Below are 22,463 nucleotides of genomic sequence, written 5' to 3'. Positions count from 1 at the left end.
TCCTAACTACTAAATATTACTAGCTGAACTGGAGCCCATTGCAATTATCATCACTACCAACAGCCCAATGCTGCTCAACAATGTCCAACAACCTTTCACATCTTTTGTCCTCTCTGGGGACTGCCATTAACACTCTTTCCCCTCGGTATCTGTGGCCATTAGCACCCAGTTTCCCTGGGTTTCTGTGGCTATGACTCATCTTTCATTCTCACTCCACAGTATAAATATTTCCCACTCTCTCTGTCTGTTAGCTTTGACAAAGAGTCATCGGACTCGAAACGTTAGCTCTTTTCTCTCCCTACAGATGCTGCCAGATTTGCTGAGATTTTCAAGCATTTTCCATTTTGTTTCAGATTCCAGCATCCGCAGTAATTTGCTTTTATCCAATGTCCAACAAGTCATTGATAACAGAGACATAGAATTTACAGTGCAGAAGGTGGCCATTCAGCCCATCAAGTCTACTCTGGCCCTTGGAAAGAGCACCCTACTTAAGCCCGCACCTCCACCCTATCCCCGTAACCCCACCAAACCTTTTTGGACACTAAGGGCAATTTGGCATGGCCAATCCACCTAACTTGCACATCTTTGGACTGTGGGAAGAAACCGGCTCGCCCGGAGGAAACCCACGCAGACACGGGGAGAACGTGCAGACTCCACACAGACAATGACCCAAGCGGGGAATCGAACCTGGGAAGCAACAGTGCTAACCACTGCGTTACCATGTTGCCCTGGGTTAGAGCTCGGCTGGACAGCTTGGAAAGTTAAGGGTTAATATTTAAACTTACTTGAATCTTGGAAAAACAGGCTTTTCGTGATAAACAGAATGGTTCCACAGTGTCAGGAGGGAAGCATGATTTGCCTTCTGCTTTTTGCTCGAGTGTGACACACGAGAAATGTTTGTGCAGGGAACTAACATGACAGCAATGTGATCGAGCATGAGTGACTGAAGTATAGCCTTAATGATGTGTGTAATAATACAGGTAGAGGGATCCGTTAACTACAGTCTGCAAAGGTAATGGTTAAAATGCCTTTTCTTCGAAGGATTCTGAAACTGTTAAGTCAGGAAGTCTTGTTTGATGGAAGTATCTTTGGAGTAAACAAGTACAATTGTTCACAATTGTGTTTAAAAGATTTAACAAGAGAAACATCATGAGGGTCTGATCTGTGACATGTACTTTTGATGTAATATACAGTGTATGTAAAAGAGCAAAGCTTCCAACAGCTATTTGGAGGGGCTGGAAGATAAACAGAAACCCAAAGCCATAATCTCTTTGTCTGATCAATCACCAATACTCAGTATTAATAAAGTCTGTTCGGCACACCCACCATCATTGTCTTGTGCTTACTCAAAGCGTGCTGCTGTGAAGGAGAGAAGGAAGGAGTTTGACAGAATGTTAAACTTTTATATAGGTCTGAAATAATTGGTGTCAGACATTCTCAGTGGGTAGCACTCCCACCTCGGAGTCAGAAGGATGTGGGTTTAAGTCCCATTCTACAGACGTCAGCATACTTCAGTGCGGTACTGAAAGAGTGCTGCACTGTCACGGCTAAGGTGTAAACAGAAGTCTGCTCTCACAGGTGGATGTACAATAGCCCATGCATTATTCAATGATCCAGAGAACTCAACCTGGTGTCCTGGCTGATAGTCATCCCCAAGAAACAAATCATCTGATCAGAATCACATTGCTGTTTGTGGGATCTTGCTATGTGCATCTTTGCTGCCAGGTTTCCTGCATTTCATCACAGAATATAAGTACTTAATTGGCTCTAAAGTGCAGTGAGATGCGAAGGGACTGAAAGAAGCAAGTTCCTTCCTTTTTCCTTTACATCTTCAATGCCCCTCACTCCTCTTAAGGATGCTTAAAACAAATCTCTTTGTCCAAGCCTTTGGTCACTTGTTTTATCTCCTTATGTAGTTTGGTGTCAAGGTTTGTCTGATAATGCACCTGTGAAGTCCCTGGAGGTAATTTTACTATGTTAAAGATGCTATACAAAGACAGGACACTTGTTGTTGGGTTACTGCGCATGTTGGTATCAAAAGACTATTTGTACAGCTAAAAATGCACAAAGTGCCACGCTCCAGTGGCATTTAAAGACTAACGTATCCTTAGCATTGGAATGTTCAGGGCAGCACGGCGGCGCAGTGGGTTAGCATTGCTGTCTCACGGCGCTGAGGACCCGGGTTCGATCCCGGCTCTGGGTCACTGTCCGTGTGGAGTTTGCACATTCACCCCGTGTTTGCGTGGGATTCACCCCCACAACCCAAAGATGTGCAGGGTAGGTTGGATTGGCCGCGCTAAATTGCCCCTTAATTGGAAAAATGAATTGGGTGCTCTAAATTTATTTTAAAAAAAGAATTGGAATTCTCTTCCTTTTGACATTGAGCTGATTCCAGATTTTGGATGGCTTTGGGAACTGGGACCAATTGCCTAACACCTGATGTCTGGCATTGAACGTATTGTCAGTTTAAATTGTCACTTTGCTGCCTCATTCTTGGTTTCACATCATTGAGGCCTGACTGGGTGGTGTGACTGACAGACTTGGACCACAGCCACTCTAGATGGCTTCCCAGGCTTGATGAGTAGGCAGCTCCATTGGCAACCCCAAGTCTTATTCAGCTTCACTCACTAAAATATTCTTGTTTGTGCCCATTCACATGACAAGAGACAATTTAAATTTTATTTATTAATAGAGCCTTAAACACTATAGAAGGAAACCATTTGGCCCAGCATGCTCTTTGAAAGAGCGATCCGATTCCATCCTACACCTCTGACACTTCCCCATGAGACTGAAAAAGTACATGTCCAATTAGCTTCTGAAAGTTTTTATGGAATCTGATTCTACCATCTTTTCCGTCTGCGCTCCGGATCTGAACAACTCTCCTCATTTCTCCATCTAGTTCCTTTGTCGGCTATTTTAAATCTGTGACCTCTGGTTATCAACTCACTTGCTTGAGGAAACAGTTTCTCCATCAAGACGCCTCACAATTTTGAACGCCCCTATTAAATCTCCCTTAACGTTCTCTGCTCCAAGCTAAGCAACCCCAGATTCTCCAATTATCTACACCCCGCTCCCCAGCTATCATCCTGGCAAACCTCCCCTGTAACCTCTCCAAGGTATGGAATCCTTCACAATGCGTGGTGCCCACAACTGTATACATTCTCAAAATGTGGGCATCACCAGCATTTACTGCCCATCACTGGTCGCCTTCAAAAAGTGGTGGAGTGGAGAGCTGACTTCTTAAACCACTGCAGTACCTGTGGGTGTAGGTACTCCCAGAACTGTCAGGTCTTCACAGTCTTCTTCTGAAGAGTCAAGACTCATTAAATCGGTTTCTCTTCCCACACATGATGCCAGGTTTTCCAGCACTTTGTTTTTATTTCAGGTTTAAACAATGTTCCCAGGACAGGCTCTCTGGATCTGCTAGAGACGTTTCAAAATGTACCTGGAGATGACGCAGATACTTGTCAGCTACACACCTTAAGAATGTCAATGCCGAGAGAGCAGCTGTGTTAAATCATGTGGCGTGAATGGGTCTTTGCCCATCTGGAAATGATGCTGAACATCATACAGAAGTAACTATAGATTCTACTAATTTTACTGATTCATGGACATCTGAGGGGACGTAAATTTAACAACAACTTGCATTTATACAGCAGCTTGAATAGATGGTACTTCACCAGAATGTCAGCAAACACAAAACTAATAGTGAGGCAAAGATGGCAATAATAGGAAAGGGTGACCAAAAACTTGATTTAAGGGGTAGATTAGGTGAGTTCTAAAGGAGGAGAAAGAGCTGGAGAGGTTGAGGGAAGGAATTCCAGTTCTTAGGACTTTGGCAACTGAATGCACAGCTTTTAATGCTGAAACAATTAAAACTGGGGATGTGCAGAGAGCACACATGCAGAGATTTTAGATGGTTGTAGAGCTGGAGGAGGTAACAGAGATGGGGAAGTGCGGGAATATGGATGTTGCGAATTTGAAATCTGAGTTGGTGCTAATGTATTGCGTTAACGGGACAGGGTGAGATTAGCAGCGTTCCAAATGTTCATCCAGGGTAATCCCAAAAAGAATGAAGAACAAAAAAAAACCAGAAGAAATTTTTCATGGTGTTATTAGTTCATGAAACACTTTAGCAGAAGTGAATAGCAAGAAAGACATTAGAACATCACATTTAAAAAGCATTTAGAAATCTTTGAAAAGTATGCACAAGGATACAGAGATAGGGAAATGGTCATGGTGAGATGATCTTTAAACTTAATCCATCATTCAGAAAATGATGCAGGGAATAGAACATTTATTCAAATTGGATTTCCTCTTGAAGATTAAAAAAAAACTATCACTTCAATCTGCATTCTGGTTACAAGGAATGCACATTGCAGACAGTGTAGGCACACGGAAAGACTGTGCAGTTTACCAGAAACAACATATAGCAAGAAAAACAGATTAACTCATCGGGTCATGTACTATAACCTTCTAGACCAGAGGGAGATGAAGGAGATTAAAACAGGCAACAATAAATTGAACTGAGAATTCAGGAGAAACTTGCGCTACCTAGAGAATGGGGAGAATGTAGAACTCAGTCACATGGTGCAGCATTAATGCATTAAAGGGAAGCTAGATGAACACATGAGGGAGAATGTAATACAAAGAGATCATGGTAGGGTGAGATGAAGCCGGGTGAAGAGGTCATGTGGTGCAAAAACACTAGCATGGACCAGATGGGCTGAATGGCCTGCTTGTGCTTTGCATTCATTGCTTTCAGGATAGGAAGCCATTTGTCCCATCGTTTTGGTCCTGGCTCTTTATTTGGACAATCCAAATTGATTGTTTTTCCTTCCTTGCTCTGCTTCAAATATTTCATCCTTCCCTCACCCCCCTCCAAGAGTAAAGGTTTCTACTTCAACCAGTCTGTGAGCTAAAGCATTCCACGGTGCAGAACATTTCTTTCTACCTCTCCCCTTTTTCAGTTAATAATTCGTCATTAATCAGAATCACAGAATACGACAGTGTAAAAGAGGCCCTTCGGCCCATCGAGTTCGCATTGACGCCGGAAAAACACCTGACCTGCCCACCTAATCCCACTTGCCAGCACTTGGCCTTGAATGTTCTAACGTACCAAGTGCTCATCCAGGTACTTTTTAAAAGGATGTGAGGCATCACGCCTCTACCACTTACTCCTTCCAAAGTGTATCACCTCACACTTTTCAGGGTTATACATAGATACATAGGAGCAGAAGCCTTGGGTTAAAATCCATCTGCCAATTATTCGCCCATTTGAACATCCCATCTATATCTTCCTGCAACTCAAGACACTCAACCTCACTAAGTTTGTCATCCACAAACTTACTGATCCTACTCTCCACATAGTCATCTATGTTGTTTATATAAATGACAAATAATAGGGGGCCCAGCACAGATCCCTGAGGTATGTCACTGGACACTGGCTTCCAGTCACTAAAGCTCCCATCTATCATCACCCTCTGTCTCTTACTGCGAAGCCAATTATAAATCCACCTTATCAAATCACCCTGTCTCGCATGTGCATTTGCCTTCTTAGTAAGTCTTCCATGTCGGACCTTGTCAAAGGCTTTGCTGAAATCCATGTAAACTACATCAACAGCAATACCCTCATCTCTACACTTGGTTACATGCTCAAAAAGTTCAATCCAATTTGTTAGGCATGACCTCCCTCTGACAAAGCCAGGCTCCCCAATGAAGGGAGTAGTATTTTCCACTGCTTGCCCAATGAAAGCCCACCATAATTTTAAAACTCTATGAAACCAGGGGCTGGTTTAGCTCACCAGGCTAAATCGCTGGCTTTTAAAGCAGACCAAGCAGGCCAGCAGCACGGTTCGATTCCCGTACCAGCCTCCCCGGACAGGCGCCGGAATGTGGCGACTAGGGGCTTTTCACAGTAACTTCATTGAAGCCTACTCGTGACAATAAGCGATTTAAAAAAAAAAAAAAAATTTACACTCCTTCGGCAGCAAAACCTTTTTAAAGTGCATTTGACTTGTGAAGCTAATAGTTAATTGGTTCCTTCACTGCAGGTTTCGAAACAAAGATTGTCCAATGGCACGCTGACTAAATAGTTCAGTAAAAGGAGAGGGTTTAAAGCAAGCTGTGTTATTATATCCCATGTTCTATGTACTACATTGACATACAAAACTGGCGAGGCAGACAAAAACCAGCTGAAACACCGAGCCTGGCCTCATGAGGGCAGAGCAACAGGATTGGACACTTCACTCATCCGTGCACAAAGCCATCACAATACTAATACTGTTTCTGTAACTTCGGGTTATTATTAGGGTGCTGAGGATCAGGATAGACATCCCATCCTTCCAGAAGTTGACACTGATGCACTTTAAACAAATGATTGATAATCGGGAAATATTAATTAGTCTCAAACTATCACTTTGAAGGTAATTTTGCAAACATTTTTTTGCTTACATGTTGCCACCGATGTCAGATTTTGAGTACCAAATTCGTTTTTTCCAATTAAGGGGCAATTAACGTGGCCAATCCACCTACCCTGCACATCTTTGGGTTGTGGGGACGAAACCCACGCAGACACAGGGAGAATGTGCAAACTCCACACGGACAGTGACCCAGTGCCGGGAACGAAACTGGGGCCTCGGCGCTGTCAGGCTGCAGTGCTAACCACTTCGCCACCGTGCTGCCCTATCCTTCCTCCATCACCATTTTTCAATAAAGATAAATCCTAGAAGAATGGCTTGCTTACCAACGCCCGGTTGTGTGTCAGTCAGTCAGTGAGTGGTTGTACTCCCACCTGAGTCTGAAGATTCTGTGTTCCAATCCCGCCCTGACACTCCAGGCTGACACTCCAGTGTATTACTGATAGAATGCTGCACAGTTTTTCAGATGAAACTTTAATTCATCTGACCTGACAGGTGGAAGTAAAGGATATCTTGGTACTATTGGGGGAAGAGCATGTGAGCACTCTCGGGTTTCCAGGAGCCAATATTTATCCTTCAACCAACATCATTATATAAGTTATCTGGTCGTTATCACATTGCTGTTTATATAGGCTTGCTGTGCATAAATTGGCTGCCACATGTTGTTACGATCCCAGAATGCAACCCTCGCTCAAGGGACTGTAATTTTTACTTTGTTTAATAAAATATGAAGGAACAGAGTCACAGGACTGCTAATTTGTTTTTAACAATAAAAAAAAACTATTAAACTTATAAAAAATTGGATTATACAATACTCCTTTACTCCCCTCTTCGCTTAACAAATACACAGATTTAAAGATCAACATGATTACAAAGTACATCTTAAACGACAATGGTTTCATTAACGCACAAAGTCTCTTTTAAGCACATAAGATGCTGTGGTAAGACACAAACCCAAGTGGATCTCTGTGGATTTCTCCTCGAAATCCCCCCAGATGACTCTTATACCGTGATTCACCAGTTTCCACGAGTGATTTCAAATGCCACTTTCAAAACGTCACACTTTCAAATCTTCTTTTAAATTATGCTTCCCTTCACTGCTTCCACCAAGGTTTCACTTTCAGGTTTTACACCTCTTCCTTCGGGCTTCCTTTGTCTTAAAGGAGTTTACACAAACTCCGACGTCCAGCCACAGATATCCACAATTATTTCAAATAATTGTCTCCAAACTGTAGTAATTTCTCACAATTCTTAGCAGACATCTTTCTGGCCTCTCACGATCCAATGTGTTTTCAACTCTGTGACTTTACTGAACAGTAATCTGTGTTACATCAACATACTCCTTCCACAAACATTTAATCCCTCCACCACTGACGGACAGTTGCAGGCGTGTGTACCATCTACAAGATGAATGCAGGAACTCACCAAGGCTCCTCAGACAGCACCTTCCAAACCTACAACCACCACCATTTAGAAGGACAAGAGCAGCAAATACCAGGGAACCCCACCACCTGAAGGATCCACTCCAAGTCATTCACCACCCTGATTTGGAAATATATTACTGTTCCTTCCCTGTGGCTGGGTCAAAATCCTGGAACTCCCTCTCAAATAGCACTGTGGGTGTACCTACATCTCAGGGAGTGCAGCAGTTCAAGAAGGCAACTCACCACCACCTTCTGAAGGGCAACTAAGGATGGGCAATAAATTCTGGCCTAACCAGCGATGCCCAAATTCCGTAAATGAATTTAAAAAAAAAATCTATCCTGGTTCTCCCTGATATGTTAATTCCAGACTTCTTGGAAACCTCTCTTTATTTCTCTCGTTTCCTTAACTAGCTGGACTTTAGATTTCCGGCATCTGTTTTCTTAACCATTATTCCATAGTATGACTGTTACTCTAGCAAGGCCGAGAGAGATGTTCCCTCTTTATCCTTCTAAAACAAACTTTTTCTAGCCAACCCCTCACACATAAACACCTTTGTCTAACATGAATCTAACTATAGGTTTTACCCTTCCAGGCACAGAAACATTAAAGTAAACCCACTTAAAACTATACCTTATTTGTAATGTTTACCAATACAAATAGAAATCCCTTAAAAGTACCTTTATTTTCCTACATTAGAGCAGTGACCACACTTCAAAGGCACTTCATGTGCTGTAAAGCACTTTTGTGAGGTGAGAGTCTGATATCATGAAAGATGCTATACAAATGTAAGTCTTTATATGGACTATCTGACCCAAGGATCCATTCCCATTAATTTTGGAATTAGTTAAACTTGCTGGGGCAACTATTGAATGGGTGCTATAAATGATCATTGAGCCAGAGGAAAATCAGCTCATATCCCTACCACTAACACCTGTTTTGCTAGACGGTGCCCTAGTTCATGTGAGGCTAGGAAAGGGCATGAAGTCACAGTTGAAGAGCCTGCTAACACACATTGTAGAGCTTCACTTTAGAACAGCTCCTTGGATAACGTGGTAAAGGCCAACCCACAACAATAGAATTGTACAGATATTAATGACCTGGACTTAGGGATTTATAAATAAGAGGCACAGAGTATAAAAGTAAGGAAGTCACGCTAAAACTTTCTCAAACTTTGGTCAGGTCTCAGCTGGAGCAGTGCCCCCAATTCTCAGAGCCACCCTTCAGGATGGATTTAAAGTCATCAGAATGATACCAGGGAGGAGGGACTTTAGTTTTGTGGCGAGACCAATTTGAATGCTCTCCTGGGAACAGAAAAGGTCGAGGGGAATTTCAAAAGAGGTGTTCAACATTTTGAAGGTTTTGATAGAGTAAATGAGGAGAAACTATTTCAATTGGCAGAAGGGTCAGTAACCGGAGGGACACAGATTAGAACTAAAAGTGAAACGAGGAGAATTAAAAAAAAACTGAGTTGTGATCCAGAATGCATTGCCTGGAAGATGGGGGGGAAGCAGTTGCAATGATAATTTTCAGAAGGGAATTGGATAAATATTTAAAAAGGAAAAAACTGCTGGATAACCGACAAGGCCATGAGCCAGCTTTGACAAAGAGTCATCTGGATTTGAAACGTTAGCTCTTTTCTCTCTTTGCAGATGCTGCCAGACCTGCTGAGAGTTTCCAGCATTTTCTCTTTTGGCTATGAAACTAATTGGATAACTCTCTCAAAAAGCTAGCACAGGCATTAAGGGGTCAAATGGCCTCCTACTATACTATTAAGCATGGCACAAAGAAGGGAACAAAATGAAAAAGTTTACGGCCGTTTAAAACCTGCAAGAGCCATGTATCACAAGTCCAAGTCCCAAACATTATCACTAAATGCAGCTTTCAAATGTGTGATGCAACAGCATCTGGAAAGCTCGTAGTGAGATATACCTTGGGTCATGGGCCTAGGGTTTAAGGGGTATGGTGCCAAGGCAGGAAGATAGCATACAGATCATCTACCATCTGAATGAATAATGGAAGCATACTTTTAAAAAATAAATTTAGATTACCCAATTCATTTTTGTTTCCAATTAAGGGGCAATTTAGCGTGGCCAATCCACCTACCCTGCACATCTTTGGGTTGTGGGGGCGAAACCCATGCAAACACGGGGAGAATGTGCAAACTCCACACGGACAGTGACCCAGAGCCGGAATCGAACCTGGGACCTCAGCGCCGTGAGGCTGCGGTGCTAACCACTAGGCCACCGTGCTGCCCTTGGGGAGCATACTTAAGGCGTGCTTGGTCTCCTCCTGTTAATGGTGTATTGGGCAGTTTCTTAAACAGGCCAGGTACATTGAGCTACACAATTCAGACAGGGGTCTGCACGTGCGAGAGTTTGGACACGTGAGGGTTTATAAGTACGGGGCTTTGCACGCGCAAGAGTTTGCACAAGTGTGTGTCTGTCTGTGTGTGTGTGTGTGTGTGTGTGTGTATATAGAGGGAGGTGGGAAATTCCAATGGTATATTATGAAAATATTTTAAAAGAAATTTGGGTACTTTGGGATTTCCCTGTCCATTGAACTATCTGATTGCGCAATAAAATTCAACATAATAGTTCTTTTAATTCAAAGTATTCAATCTTTTCCCCCCACACATCTATCATACTTCAAAGAAAGAATTGCATCAAACTTTTCACAACATCACGGTGTCCAAATGATTCACGGGAATAAGTAATTTTAGGGAGTATAGTCACTGTTTTAATGTGGGGAAACGCTGCAGCTAATCTTTGCACAGCAAGCTCCCACAAACAGCAATGAAATAATGACATTGATTGAGGGATAAAATATTGCCTACGACACCAGTGAGAACTCCACTGCTCTCGTTCACAATAGAGGCTAGAGGATCTCTTAAATCCATCTGAGGGGACAGATAGGACTCTCAGGCTTACTAGCTCTTCTGAAAAATGACACCTCTCACTGTACAGTGCTCACTCAATACTGGTACTGGGAGGGTCAGCCTGGATTTTGTGCTCAGGTCACTGGTGTGGGCCTTGAACACACAACCTAGCGACTCAGAAACAATTGTGCTACTACAGAGGCATGGCTGGCAATGCGACTGCTTACTCCAAATTATTGAGTAATTCAATTTATTTTTAATTTTAAATAATGGATCAGAAGACTGAAACTAATGTAGATGTTTAAAAGGTCCTCTGGTGTCAGAAATGTCTGCTTTCAGACAAATTGGATTGTGATCCAAATCCAGTATTCTAATCAACAGAAAGTCAGCTACCAATTTTTCAGCATTAGTCTGGCTGCTCTTTGCTCAATGTTTTTCTTTCTCTTTGAAGCATTTGAACACTGACCTTTCAATAACATCCTCAGCTATTCTGACCCATTACTCTCCTCACCTCCCAAGACTGGAAAATTCCACTCGCTAGTTAGCCTGAAACAAATTAATCTTCAGCTTTGGTGAGCTGCAAAAACCTGCGTTTACCTCTCCACTGCTATCTATAAAAGGAAGCAGTGTCGGGCAATCTCCTACAAATGGCAGCACCATTCCAAAGAGGCAAAACTACCTCTTCCAGATCTATTAAATATTACATAAATTTATTGAATGAGGAATTTTTCCACCATTATTTCTTTTAAAAATGAACACAGTATTTGGAGAGTCTGCAGACACTGGCACTGTTTTTCCTTGTGGTTGAGATGTGGGGGAGATTTGATGTATGCGTTCGAAATAATGCAGGGTTATGAACGAATAAATAAGGATAAACTATTTCTACTGGCAGAAGGGTCGCTAACTCGAGTGCACAGGATGAAGGCAATTTGCAAGCGAGCCAAAGGAGGAAATGAAAATGATTTTTAAAAATGTGGGGTGTTACCATGATCTGCGAAGCCTGAAGGGGAAATTAAAAAGGGAATTGAATAAATACATGAAAAGGGAAAAATGTCTTTCACTGTGGGGAAAGGGCAACTAAGGCTAATTGAGAGCTCTTACAGCGAGCTGGCACAGGCATGATGGGATGAACAGCCTCCTTCTGCGCTGTATTATCCAATGAGCAGACCTCTATTTATTTATTCTACCTAATCAATTTAGTTTACTTTAATTGGAACATATTGAGGTGGTGAAGTGCAGGATTTAAATGCATGATCAACTCACCGGCTCTCTCTTGACTAACCAGTGTGCAGTGCAAAACTTAAAATCCATGTTTTCAAACTTGGTATTTCCTCACTTGTTGTAAAAAAACATATTTGTGAAAAGTGCTGCAAATCACACTCTGGAGCGACACGGTACTTTAGACAGTCTTCCTTTAGTCATTGAAACTGAAAATTTCAGCTTTTGCATCAACTGTCCTGATCTTGTTGTCTTAAAACATTCTCACAGCTTTTCCTCCCATTGTTTGTTATCTGCGTTCTCCCTTTGAACTTCATCAGTTTGCTTTCCACCCTTTCTGGCTTCAGAGCGTTTGAAGGGGTTTGCAATGTTTTTTGTTTGATTAGAATAGTTACATTTGTGCTGCAGTAGTAAGCCTTTTGTGCAGCTAATCTACGTGAACCAGTAATGTAGGTCACAGACTTACGTTACAAGGTAAGCACCATAAACCGCAGTCATCCGAGAATGTGCACTTCCTGAGAACTTTAAATTGCACAGTAAAATGGTGAAAAACTTTCAGACTCTAGTTGCAATGCAGATAAACCACATCCCGTCAAAAATTATATATTATCCTATGGCAATATTATGCATATTGTTGAGAATATTAGAACAGAAATGAGAAATTTACCGTATGTTAAAGAAAATGACCACAACAATGTGCACAAGAAGTTCCATAATGAGAACAGCACAAAGGGGTTGTAGGTCATTTGAAAAAAAACCTGTATACAAGGAGCAAAAAATGCACCAGAATTATGAAACTTTCGAAAAGAGTAGGAGAGTTTTCCTAGTGTCATTTGATCCCAACAAGAATAACTCCCAGTGTCCAGGATAATATTGGTCCTTCAATTAAATGGTGACCTGGTCATTATCACATTGCTGTTTGTGGCACCTTGCTGTGAGCAAATTGATTGTCACGTTTCCTACATCACAGTAGCGACTACACCTATTTACCTCCCTAATGACCTTGCGAGATTTGAGGTGTTTGGCTGCTTTTAGCTGTCATGAGCTCACAAAAGGTGTAGTATTAATGCAAGTCACTCATTCTATTAATTGACTTTTCTAAGTATGTCCGGTACCCTGGTTTGTATAAGCATCAGGTTGGGACTGAGCTTCGTACTGTATTGGAACTGCTAAACGCCAAGTCAGTAAAGCTGGTTGTTGTTTACTTCAATGTTTTTCAAACCTTTTTTTCCCCCGGGACACACTTTTGCTAAACGGCCGACCTTTGGGATCCACGCTTCTGACATTTGGGACCCCTGCCGGCTAATCTTTGCCATACATGTTCGCTTACCTTTAATGCAAAGAGGAGTCTACTTGGTCATTACGATTTTACTTGAATCAGGTTCAGAGAGGAAACGCAATGCGCCTAATCAGATGCAGACAACAGCCAGCTCCTTTGTGCCATCATCACCTTTGTGTGAAAATGGAAAATCCAACCTTGCACATGTAGGTCGTCGTGAAGGGCAACAGCAACAAAATGCATGTTTTATTCAGCACTGGATACTCCTGGGAGATGCTACTCCAGAATGCTGACACCTTTGGCATGTTTTTAATTAGCTGTCACAGGGCAGGTACAGCAATGTAGACTTTTCATTAGCTGTAAGTTAATAAATGTTTCTGGGGTCTCAATCTCAAAAGGAATTTGTCACCCACCACTTCTTTTTCAAAATCTGAAACTTCTTTTTTGCCAGTACTTCCCTGCATATAACACACGTGGGCTTTGCATCCTTATTTGTATTGGCACAATTGACAAAACCAAACCTCACTGGGGCGGCACGGCGGTTAGCACTCCTGCCTTACAGCGGCAGGAACCCGGGTTCAATTCCTGCTTTGGGTGACTTTCTCCCCGTGTCTGCGTGGGTTTCCTACGGGTGCTCTGGTTTCCTCCCACAGTCCAAAAATGTGCAGCTTAGGTGGATTGGCCATGATCAATAGGATGAACCTGAAGCTCAGTTCGTGTTCCCTTCCGCTTAGAAGGTCGAGGAGTGATCTAAATGACGTATTTAAAATAATAAAAAGGATATAACAGGGCAGATATAGGCAAATTGTTTCTTCTGGTGGGAGAATCCATAAAATAAGAGCATAATCTTCAAATCAACACAACCCTTACACAAGGAGTTATGGAAATCCGGAATTTCCCTCCTCTAATATTCTGGGGATTGTATAAAATCAATACTGAAATTAAGATTTCTATTGGATGAAGCAGGCAAAAACATGACTGATTCCTGTTCCTAATTCTTATATTCATATGTAAGGGATGTTAAATTGTGTGAAAATGAGCTTGAGGGTCAGATCTGCCATGGAATTGAATGATGAAACAACTTTGATGGGCCAAATGGCTGACTTCTGTGCCTATAAAGTTTATCTTGAGTGGATGCTTTCAATAGCCTGTTCATGCCACCCACTGGAGGTCAATAGTATGGCAGCTATTTGTTACTGTCACCTGAATATTCAGAAACTAAGACAAATTAGGAGCAGGAGGGCATTTGGCCCTTCGAGCCTGCTACCCCGTTCAATAAGATCATTGGCTGATTGGATTGTAACCTCAGCTTCACATTCCTGCCGACCCCCAGTACCCTTTCACCTCCATGTTAATCAAGAATCTATCTAGCTTTGCCTTAAAAATGTTCAAAGATTCTACTTCCACCGCCTTTTAAGGAAGAGAGTTCCAGAGACTCACTACCCTCAAAGAAAAGATTTCTCTGTTTAAAATGGATGATCCCCTTCATTGTTAAACAGTGACCCCCTAGTTCTAGATTCTTTGACAAGAAGAAACATCCTCTCCGCATCCACCCTCAGGATGCTTCAATCAAGTTGCCTCTCACTCTTCCATACTCCAGCAGAGACAAGCCCAGCCTATCCAACCTTTCCGCATAAGATAACCTCCTCATTTCAGCTATTAGTCTAGTAAACTTCTCTTGATTGCTTCAAACACATTTACATCCTTCCTTAAATAAGGTGCCCATACTGTGCACAGCACTTCAGATGTGGTCTCACCAATGTCCTGTCCAACTGAAGCAAAACTTCCCCACTTTTGTATTCAATTCCCTCGTAATAAATTATAACATTCTAATAGTTTTCCTAATTTCTCGCTGGACCGGCATTCAAACCTTTTGTGATTCATGCACCAGGGCACCCAGATCCCGCTGCATCTCAGAGCTCTGTAATCTCTCACCATTTAGCCTTTTTTAAATTCTTCCTGCCACACTGGACCATTGCCACATCTTTGCCCACTTTCTTTAGTCTAACTATGTCCTTTTGTGGTTTCCTTATGCCCTCTTCACAACTTACTTTCCTACCTCCCTTTATGTCACCATCAAATTTATCAACCATATCTTCAATCCCTTCATCCAAATTATTTATATAATCTGTAAACAGTTAGCCCACCCCTGTGGAACACCACTCATTACATCTTACCAACAAGAAAAATTTCCTATATATCCCTATTCTCTATTTCCTGTTAATCAGCCAATCTTCTATCCATCCCAATGTTACCCCTACACAATGAGCTTTCATTTTCCACAATAACTTTTGATGTGGCACCTGATCAAATGCCTTCTGGAACTCTAAATGTAGTACATCCTCCTTCATCCACAGCACACATTATTTCTTCAAAGAACTCCAATAAATTGGTTTAGCACAATTTCCCTTTCACAAAACCATGTTGCCTCTGCCTGATCGCCGTGCATTTATCCATGTGTCCTGCTATAACGTCTTCAATTATGGCTTGTAAAATGTTCCAACACGACAGATGTTAAAGCTTATTGGACTGTAAGTTTCCTGCTTCCTCCCTCCCTCTTTGAATAAAGGAGTGGCATTCACTATTTTCAAATCTAACGGAACCTTCCCCAAATCGAAGGAATTGTAGAAAATTAAAACAAATGCAAATACTATTTCACTGGCCAATTATTTATTAGCCAATTATTTTCAGTATCTAGGATGAAGTCCATCAGAACCCCACAGATTTGTCAGCCCGTAACTCCAATAGGTTTCTCAGTACCTCTTCCTTGAAGAGTGTCATTTTCTTGAGTTCCTCCCTCCTGATTTACAGCTGTTTCTGGGGTGTTACTATAATGAAGACCGATGTAAAATTCCTGTTCAAGTCATCTGCCATCTCCTTATTTTCCATTATTAATTCACAGACCCGCTTCGTATTGGATCAATGCTTACTTTGTTATCTCTTCTTTTTTAAATATCTATAGAAACTCTGTCTTTCCATATCTAGCTAGCTTGCATACTCTTTTTCCTATCATACTTTTGTCATTCTTTGCATTTTTTTTTAGATATTCTGTCCAACATTCTGATCTGCCACACACCTTTGTGCAATTATGCGTTTTTTAAAGTTTGATACTATGTTTAACTTTTTGATTTAGCCACGTGGTCGGTCCTTGGAATTTTTCTTTCTTGTTGGAATGTATCTATTCTGTGTATTCTGAAATATCCCCTATTGACCTATCCCTTAATCTCATTTGCCAGCTCAGTGAGGGAAATGCTTGTGAAAATTAAGGTGAACTCACCCAGTATCTGCAAACTAAGTTGGAGCTAGATGCAACGTCAGTGCTTTCATGGATCAATCATTCAAGTGGATTCAATCACTTCAGTCAATACAGATGCACAGCAAGATATACATCTACCCAAAGGTCACTGCTGTCATTCTTGCACATTGCTGCCATGTATGATGATATTCATTTATAACAAGGGACACTTTGTATAATATCACAGGAGTAAAATACAAACTGAACTTATTTTAAATATTTATGGATCTGCTCATGGGAGATTTCAAGGTGCTTGCTTTCTCTGGAGACATGTAGTATAGAAATCACCATCGAGCCCCACACATTATTATAGCAACACCGTTTATGCCGCATACACTAATTTTAGTTCCAAATGTCTTATACACAACACAGGTAAACGTGCTTCACATGGGTGCATTTGCTTGACAAATATCTCCTCCGTTCAGTAACCAAGATGGTAAAGCTCTCACAACAACCTATTACTATTTTACCAACAAATTCATAAAAAGGTGTCAAGTTCTCCTGAAGATGTTGTGCAAACATGAGTACTGAGGCAACACGGTAGCATAGTGGTTAGCACTGTGGCTTTACAACGCCAGGGTCCCAGGTTCAATTCCCCGCTGGGCCACTGTCTGTGCGGAGTCTGCACGTTCTCCCCATGTCTGCGTGGGTTTCCTCCGGGTGCTCCGTTTTCCTCCCACAGTCCAAAGACGTCCAGGTTAGTGTCCAAAAGAAAAGGTTGGAGGAGTTATTGGGTTAGGGGGATAGGGTGAAAGGATGGGCTTAAGTGGGTCAGTGCAGACTCGATGGGCCAAATGGCCTCCTTCTGCACTGTATGTTCTATGTCTATGTCTACTGAGACCATAGACCCAACTACTCATTGTTCAGCTCCTTATCAAAAACACAGTTGTCAATATCCAGATTTCCAACTGGCCCCATGTGGCTTACGATGGGTATACTCGTCATCACTATTTTGAGGAGATACCCTAGGTGAGTTCGGGGCTGCAATGTTTTATTAAACACTGAATACACTCTCCCCCTGCTTATTCATTTTTGCCCATTCGTATTTCTAATTAAGCAGCTTGAATGCAATGGCATTTTATTTTGCGCTATCAAATTCAAATTAACAGATAACAGACAGCTTCAAATTTAAAGGAGACCATATAGAAACAGATTATTAGAAATTGCTCTTGGTCAACAGGAATATAACCGGACTGTCTATGTGATCACAATGCATGTTCAACAGCATTATGAATTTCTGTAGTAGCTTTTATTTACTGGCAGGAATGTTGGAAGAATCATGGAAATTCTTCCAGAATAATTCATTCACAGGATGTGGGCATCGCTGACAGGATCAGCATTTATTGCTCGTCCCTAAATGCCCTCAAGCAGGTGGTGGTGAGCTGCTTTTTCAGCAGCCTATACGTGGCAGGAAAGGGGTTCCAGGGTTTTGATCCATAAGCAGTGCAGGAACGGCAATATAGTTCCAAGTCAGCATGGTGTGAGGCTTGGAAGGGGAACCTCACTTGATTGACAAGAAAATTGGAAAGAGTGTAAATCCAGTGGCTGATTTTGCTATTAGCCGAGAGAAAGTTTAGAACAGTATCCTGCTTATACTGCCTATTCCTTTTGATTGAATCAGTCTGAGCTCAGCTTTATGGAGAGTACAGGACAGTTAGGAGGGCAGTAAACAAAAATGCCCTCAGCTTTCTGGAATTCCCTCCTTAAACCTCTCTCTCCTTTTAAGACATTCCTGAAACCGAGCTCAGTGACCACGCTTTTGGTCACCTGCCCTAGTGTCTCCTTGTGGTTCAGTATGTTTGGTACCGTCTGTTAAATGCCTTGTGAGTCGCTACTATGTTAAAGGTGCTATATAAATGCAGGTTGCTGTTGTATTGTTGAAATGCATGGATCTTTCAAACAGAACTTGGTTACTTCCCTTGAGGTTCTGCTGCAAATAAAAGCTGCTGGTGTTCACCCGGCTGACAGCTCCTACCTCTTCTTCTTGCTGACGATCATATCCATCGTCTGCAGCAAACGCCTCTCCAGTGCAAGGATGTCACTGTCGGTCACATTTCTTGATTTACGGACAAAAGGAAAGGCACGTTAGAAAATTAGATACATATCAAAGTCGATTTAAATAGCTGTCAACGTGCTTCATCCCACACAGTGGAAGAACCCATGACTGTAGAAGAGAGGGTACATGGGTTGAGGCTGCACGTTTTGAAATTACACTGCTCCATGGGATCTTCAGTATGGTCCACAGAGCAGGTTTTTAAAAAATATTTGCAATCCAGAGGCCACTTGGTCCCTCATGCGAATCATTCAAATATGTATTCATCTAATCCCACTGCACCAGCTCTTTTCCTGAGCACTGCAAACAGTTCCTTTTCAAGTATTTATTCAATTTGTTTTTGAAACTTATTGTTGAACCTGCTTCCACGACCCGTTCAGACAGAGCAATCCAGATGACAACCCACTTTGTAAAAAAAAAAAAAAAAAATTCTCATTTATCCCGGTTCTTTAGCTCATGATTTTAATTATTTTCCTCTGATTACTGGCCCTTATAATATAAAGATTGCTGGATATAAAAAGAAAAGCAAATTACATTTAAAAGAGGCAGCCGGACGTCAGCTACATTACGGATGTAAAAATAAACACTCCAGCAAGCAAACGTTCTCACTGCTCAACTCTGTGTCTACAAGCCTTAGTTCCTTTCCATTTACACTTCTATTCTTTCTGCTCCCTCTTTCAGTCGGTCTTAGTCCCTCTGCGCCCCCTCTTCTGTTTACGCACTGCTCTTTGTCCCTCACTGATTTACTCAAACATCACATTTTAAACTCAAGAAAATAATAGCCAACCCAGGGCTATTTAATGGGAGTTAGTGTCCAAATGTCATGAAGGTTATTAGCCCAGCTTTTGCGATCAGCACTGAACAAACAGCCCTCACAATTGACCTCAAAAAAAGATGCCCACAAAGAATTATCAGGCCCCAAGAACACTGACGTCCGCTTTTCAGCCTAGTTTGGACATTCAGCACTAAATGTGACTTGATATGCGATAAAAAGCTCAGTTACAGCTGACTGAAGAAGGTTTAACATTCTCATTGGTCCTTTCACTGAGAGTAATGTGTAAACGGTTCAAAGCTCCTGACAAGTCAGTTGATTCCTAATGATTTAATCTGTAAAGGCTGCAACAGTGAAAAGTAACCCTGAAGGCACAGCAATATCAGACCATGTCAGAGTGCTGTGCGGCTTGACGAGGAACCTAGAACCAGTGGGCTCCCATGACATTGCTACTCTTGTCCCTCTATCACAACACCCTGGGCTAGTGAATGGTCAATCCCAGGCCCACCTGCCCTGGAGTCACAACACAAGTGGGTTAACCAATAATTCTTATAAAAATACCCAGAACCTTTGGCCCTTGGCGCCTAATAATCAGTCGCCAGCTTTGTAAATGTAAACGCAATTACAGTTTATTTATAATAAGAACTATCATGAAATATCCAATAAATACAACTGGTTAACAACAAGCTAATACCTAATATCCACTTTAACCGTCCCACCCAATACCCACACACACAAGATAGACAACCACAGAGGGGTGGAAAGGGGTAAAAATCAGAAATGGAGGGAAGAAAGAGTCTTTGTTCTAGATGATGGTTTTAGCACTTTTCTTCACAGTAAGCTTGCAGATTAAAGTCTTTGTTTTATAGCCTGTAATGATCCCCTTGTAGGTTCATTCATTCAGGCAGTCTGTAGTTTAAAAATGCATTATTCTCAACGTCCCTGGAGAGGCATCTTACTTCACAACAAACTTTGCTTTCAGTTGTGGTTTGTCTTCCGGTCTCTGCAGTCCCAGGAAAGCAGCCCCCAGAGACTTTCTGGAGAGTTAGCTGGATCTTTCTGGGGAGAGTCAGCTGGATCTTTTTGGATAGAATTAGCTGGATCCCTTCACCGTGAATCAAAACTGAAACCAAACTCAAACTTCGGGACTCTGAAAAACATCCCAGTGGGATCAGATCTAATCACCACCTGTTAGAGGGCAGAGCACAGCCTTTTGGACCAATCCATTGGCCACCAGCCAATCAATCAAAACGAGTCCCAACCCCATCTCCCTCTTTGGAGGCGGCAAGTCTTCAGCTTCTGTTTGGATTCTTCCTGCTTGAATTAAAGATACAGGCTGCTTGCCTTAAAATGAGATGCCCATTAATCACCCATGGATCAAAAATGTAACGGCAAAAATAAAAGAAAGGGGAAATAAGGGAATAAACAGGAAGGATCCTTACACCTCCAGGTGGTGTGAGCAGAGGTAAGGGCGGTATTGTCAAAGTGCAGCGGATGGTGTAGATAAGAGTTAATTGACAGGGAGACCAATCCTGTTCACACAGAGACGAGTGACTGCCCTTGATATCGAGGCAGAATTTGGCCAAATTTTCTTTCTTATTCATTAATGGGATGTGGGCTTCACTGGTTAGACCAGAATTATTGTTCATCCCCAATTGCCCTTGAGAAGGTGGTGGTGAGCAGCCTTCTTGAACCACTCCAATCAAGGCGGTGTAGGTACACGCACAGTGCTGTTAGGGAGTTCCAGGATTTTGACCTACCAGCAGTGAAGGAACAGCCATATATTTCCAAGTCAGGATGGTGAGTGGCTTGGAGGGGAAATTCCATGCATCTGCTGCCCTTGTATTTCTAGATGGTAGTGGTTGTGGGTTTGGAAGGTGCTGCATAAGGAGCCTTGGTGAGTTCCTGCTGTGCATCTTGTAGATGGTAAACACTGCTGTCACCATGTGCAAGTGGTGGAGGGAGTGAATGTGGCATCAAGAATCCCGAGCAAATTTGGAGTCAATGGACTCGAGGGGAAAGCTCTCCTGTGATTGGAATCATACTAGCACAAAGAAACTTGATTGTGGTTGTTGAAGGTCAATCATCTGGGCTCCAGGACATCGCTCCAAGAGATTCTCAGTGTAGTGTTTTTAGCCTAACCATCTTTAGTTGCTTCATTGATGCTTTTCCTGCATTATACGGTCAGGACGGAGGATGCTCACTGCTCATTGACAGTATTCATTTCCAGTCATAGCTCCTCAGTTTCTGAAGCATCCCGACCACATATAGCAAGACATGGACAACATTCAGGCTTGGGCTGACAAGTTGCAAGTCATTCACGCAACACAAGTGCCAGGTAACAACCCCATCCAACACAAAAGAATCTAATGTACCATATAACTCATCTCGCGACTCTTGAAATGCTGCCCGTCATCTACAAGGCACAAGTCACGAGTGTGATGGAATACTCTCCACTTGCCTGGATGAGTGCGGCTCCAACAACACTCAAGAAGCATTCAGGGCAGGGCAACCCCTTGATCGACATCCCATCCACCACCACCTTAACCATTCACTCCCTCCACCATCAGTGCACAGTGGCAGGTGTGTGTACCATCTACAAGATGCACTACCGCAGCTCGCCAAGGTTGCTTGAACGCACCTTTGGTGGAGATGGGAGCATTCATTATCAAACAAGAAAGAAAGCACAAGGCCTGAAATTGAACGTGAAGCAATGATATTAAAAGTGAAAGTGGATACACACAACAAACAATTCAGAAAATAATAATAGGTGGGTTTGAGGGTACACAGGGCTTTTTACAGTTGTGAATCATCAGCTTCCTCACCTCAGAAAGTATGACATGTAGGTATACGGACAATTTACTGCACCAAAACCTGACAACAGTGCCATTAATGTGACACCAATGACCCCAACTCTGCTGATCAATTGTTCGATTGATAGAATACCTGATGGAGAGAAGGCAAAGAAATCAAACACAAATGGATTTGCATGTTAATGATGCCAGGTTTCGAAAATAAAAATGCTACATCACTAGAAATTGGAAATCAATCTGCGATACAGATTTTACAATCAGTCTGGATAACCCTAGAAAAGCCAAATAAACCGACTAGAAAAATGTCAGAATGG

General features: G+C 42.1%; 1 protein-coding gene across 1 annotated transcript in view; it reads right to left on the bottom strand.

Moving 5' to 3' along the window:
* The window catches only part of si:ch73-390b10.2 (Golgi pH regulator), a 54,551-nt gene that overhangs the window by 16,709 nt on the left and 15,379 nt on the right, over positions 1-22,463 (bottom strand). Inside the window, exons 6-7 of the mRNA XM_038817885.1 lie at positions 22,162-22,282; positions 18,487-18,567 (exon numbers count right to left, since the gene is read on the bottom strand). Coding sequence (XP_038673813.1) covers positions 18,487-18,567; positions 22,162-22,282 — 202 coding nt within the window. The remainder of the gene's footprint in view (positions 1-18,486; positions 18,568-22,161; positions 22,283-22,463) is intronic.

This window comes from Scyliorhinus canicula, chromosome 14, assembly GCF_902713615.1.
Source record: "Scyliorhinus canicula chromosome 14, sScyCan1.1, whole genome shotgun sequence".
NCBI classification, from domain to species: Eukaryota; Metazoa; Chordata; class Chondrichthyes; order Carcharhiniformes; family Scyliorhinidae; genus Scyliorhinus; species Scyliorhinus canicula.
This window is presented reverse-complemented; position numbering and strand designations above follow the sequence as displayed.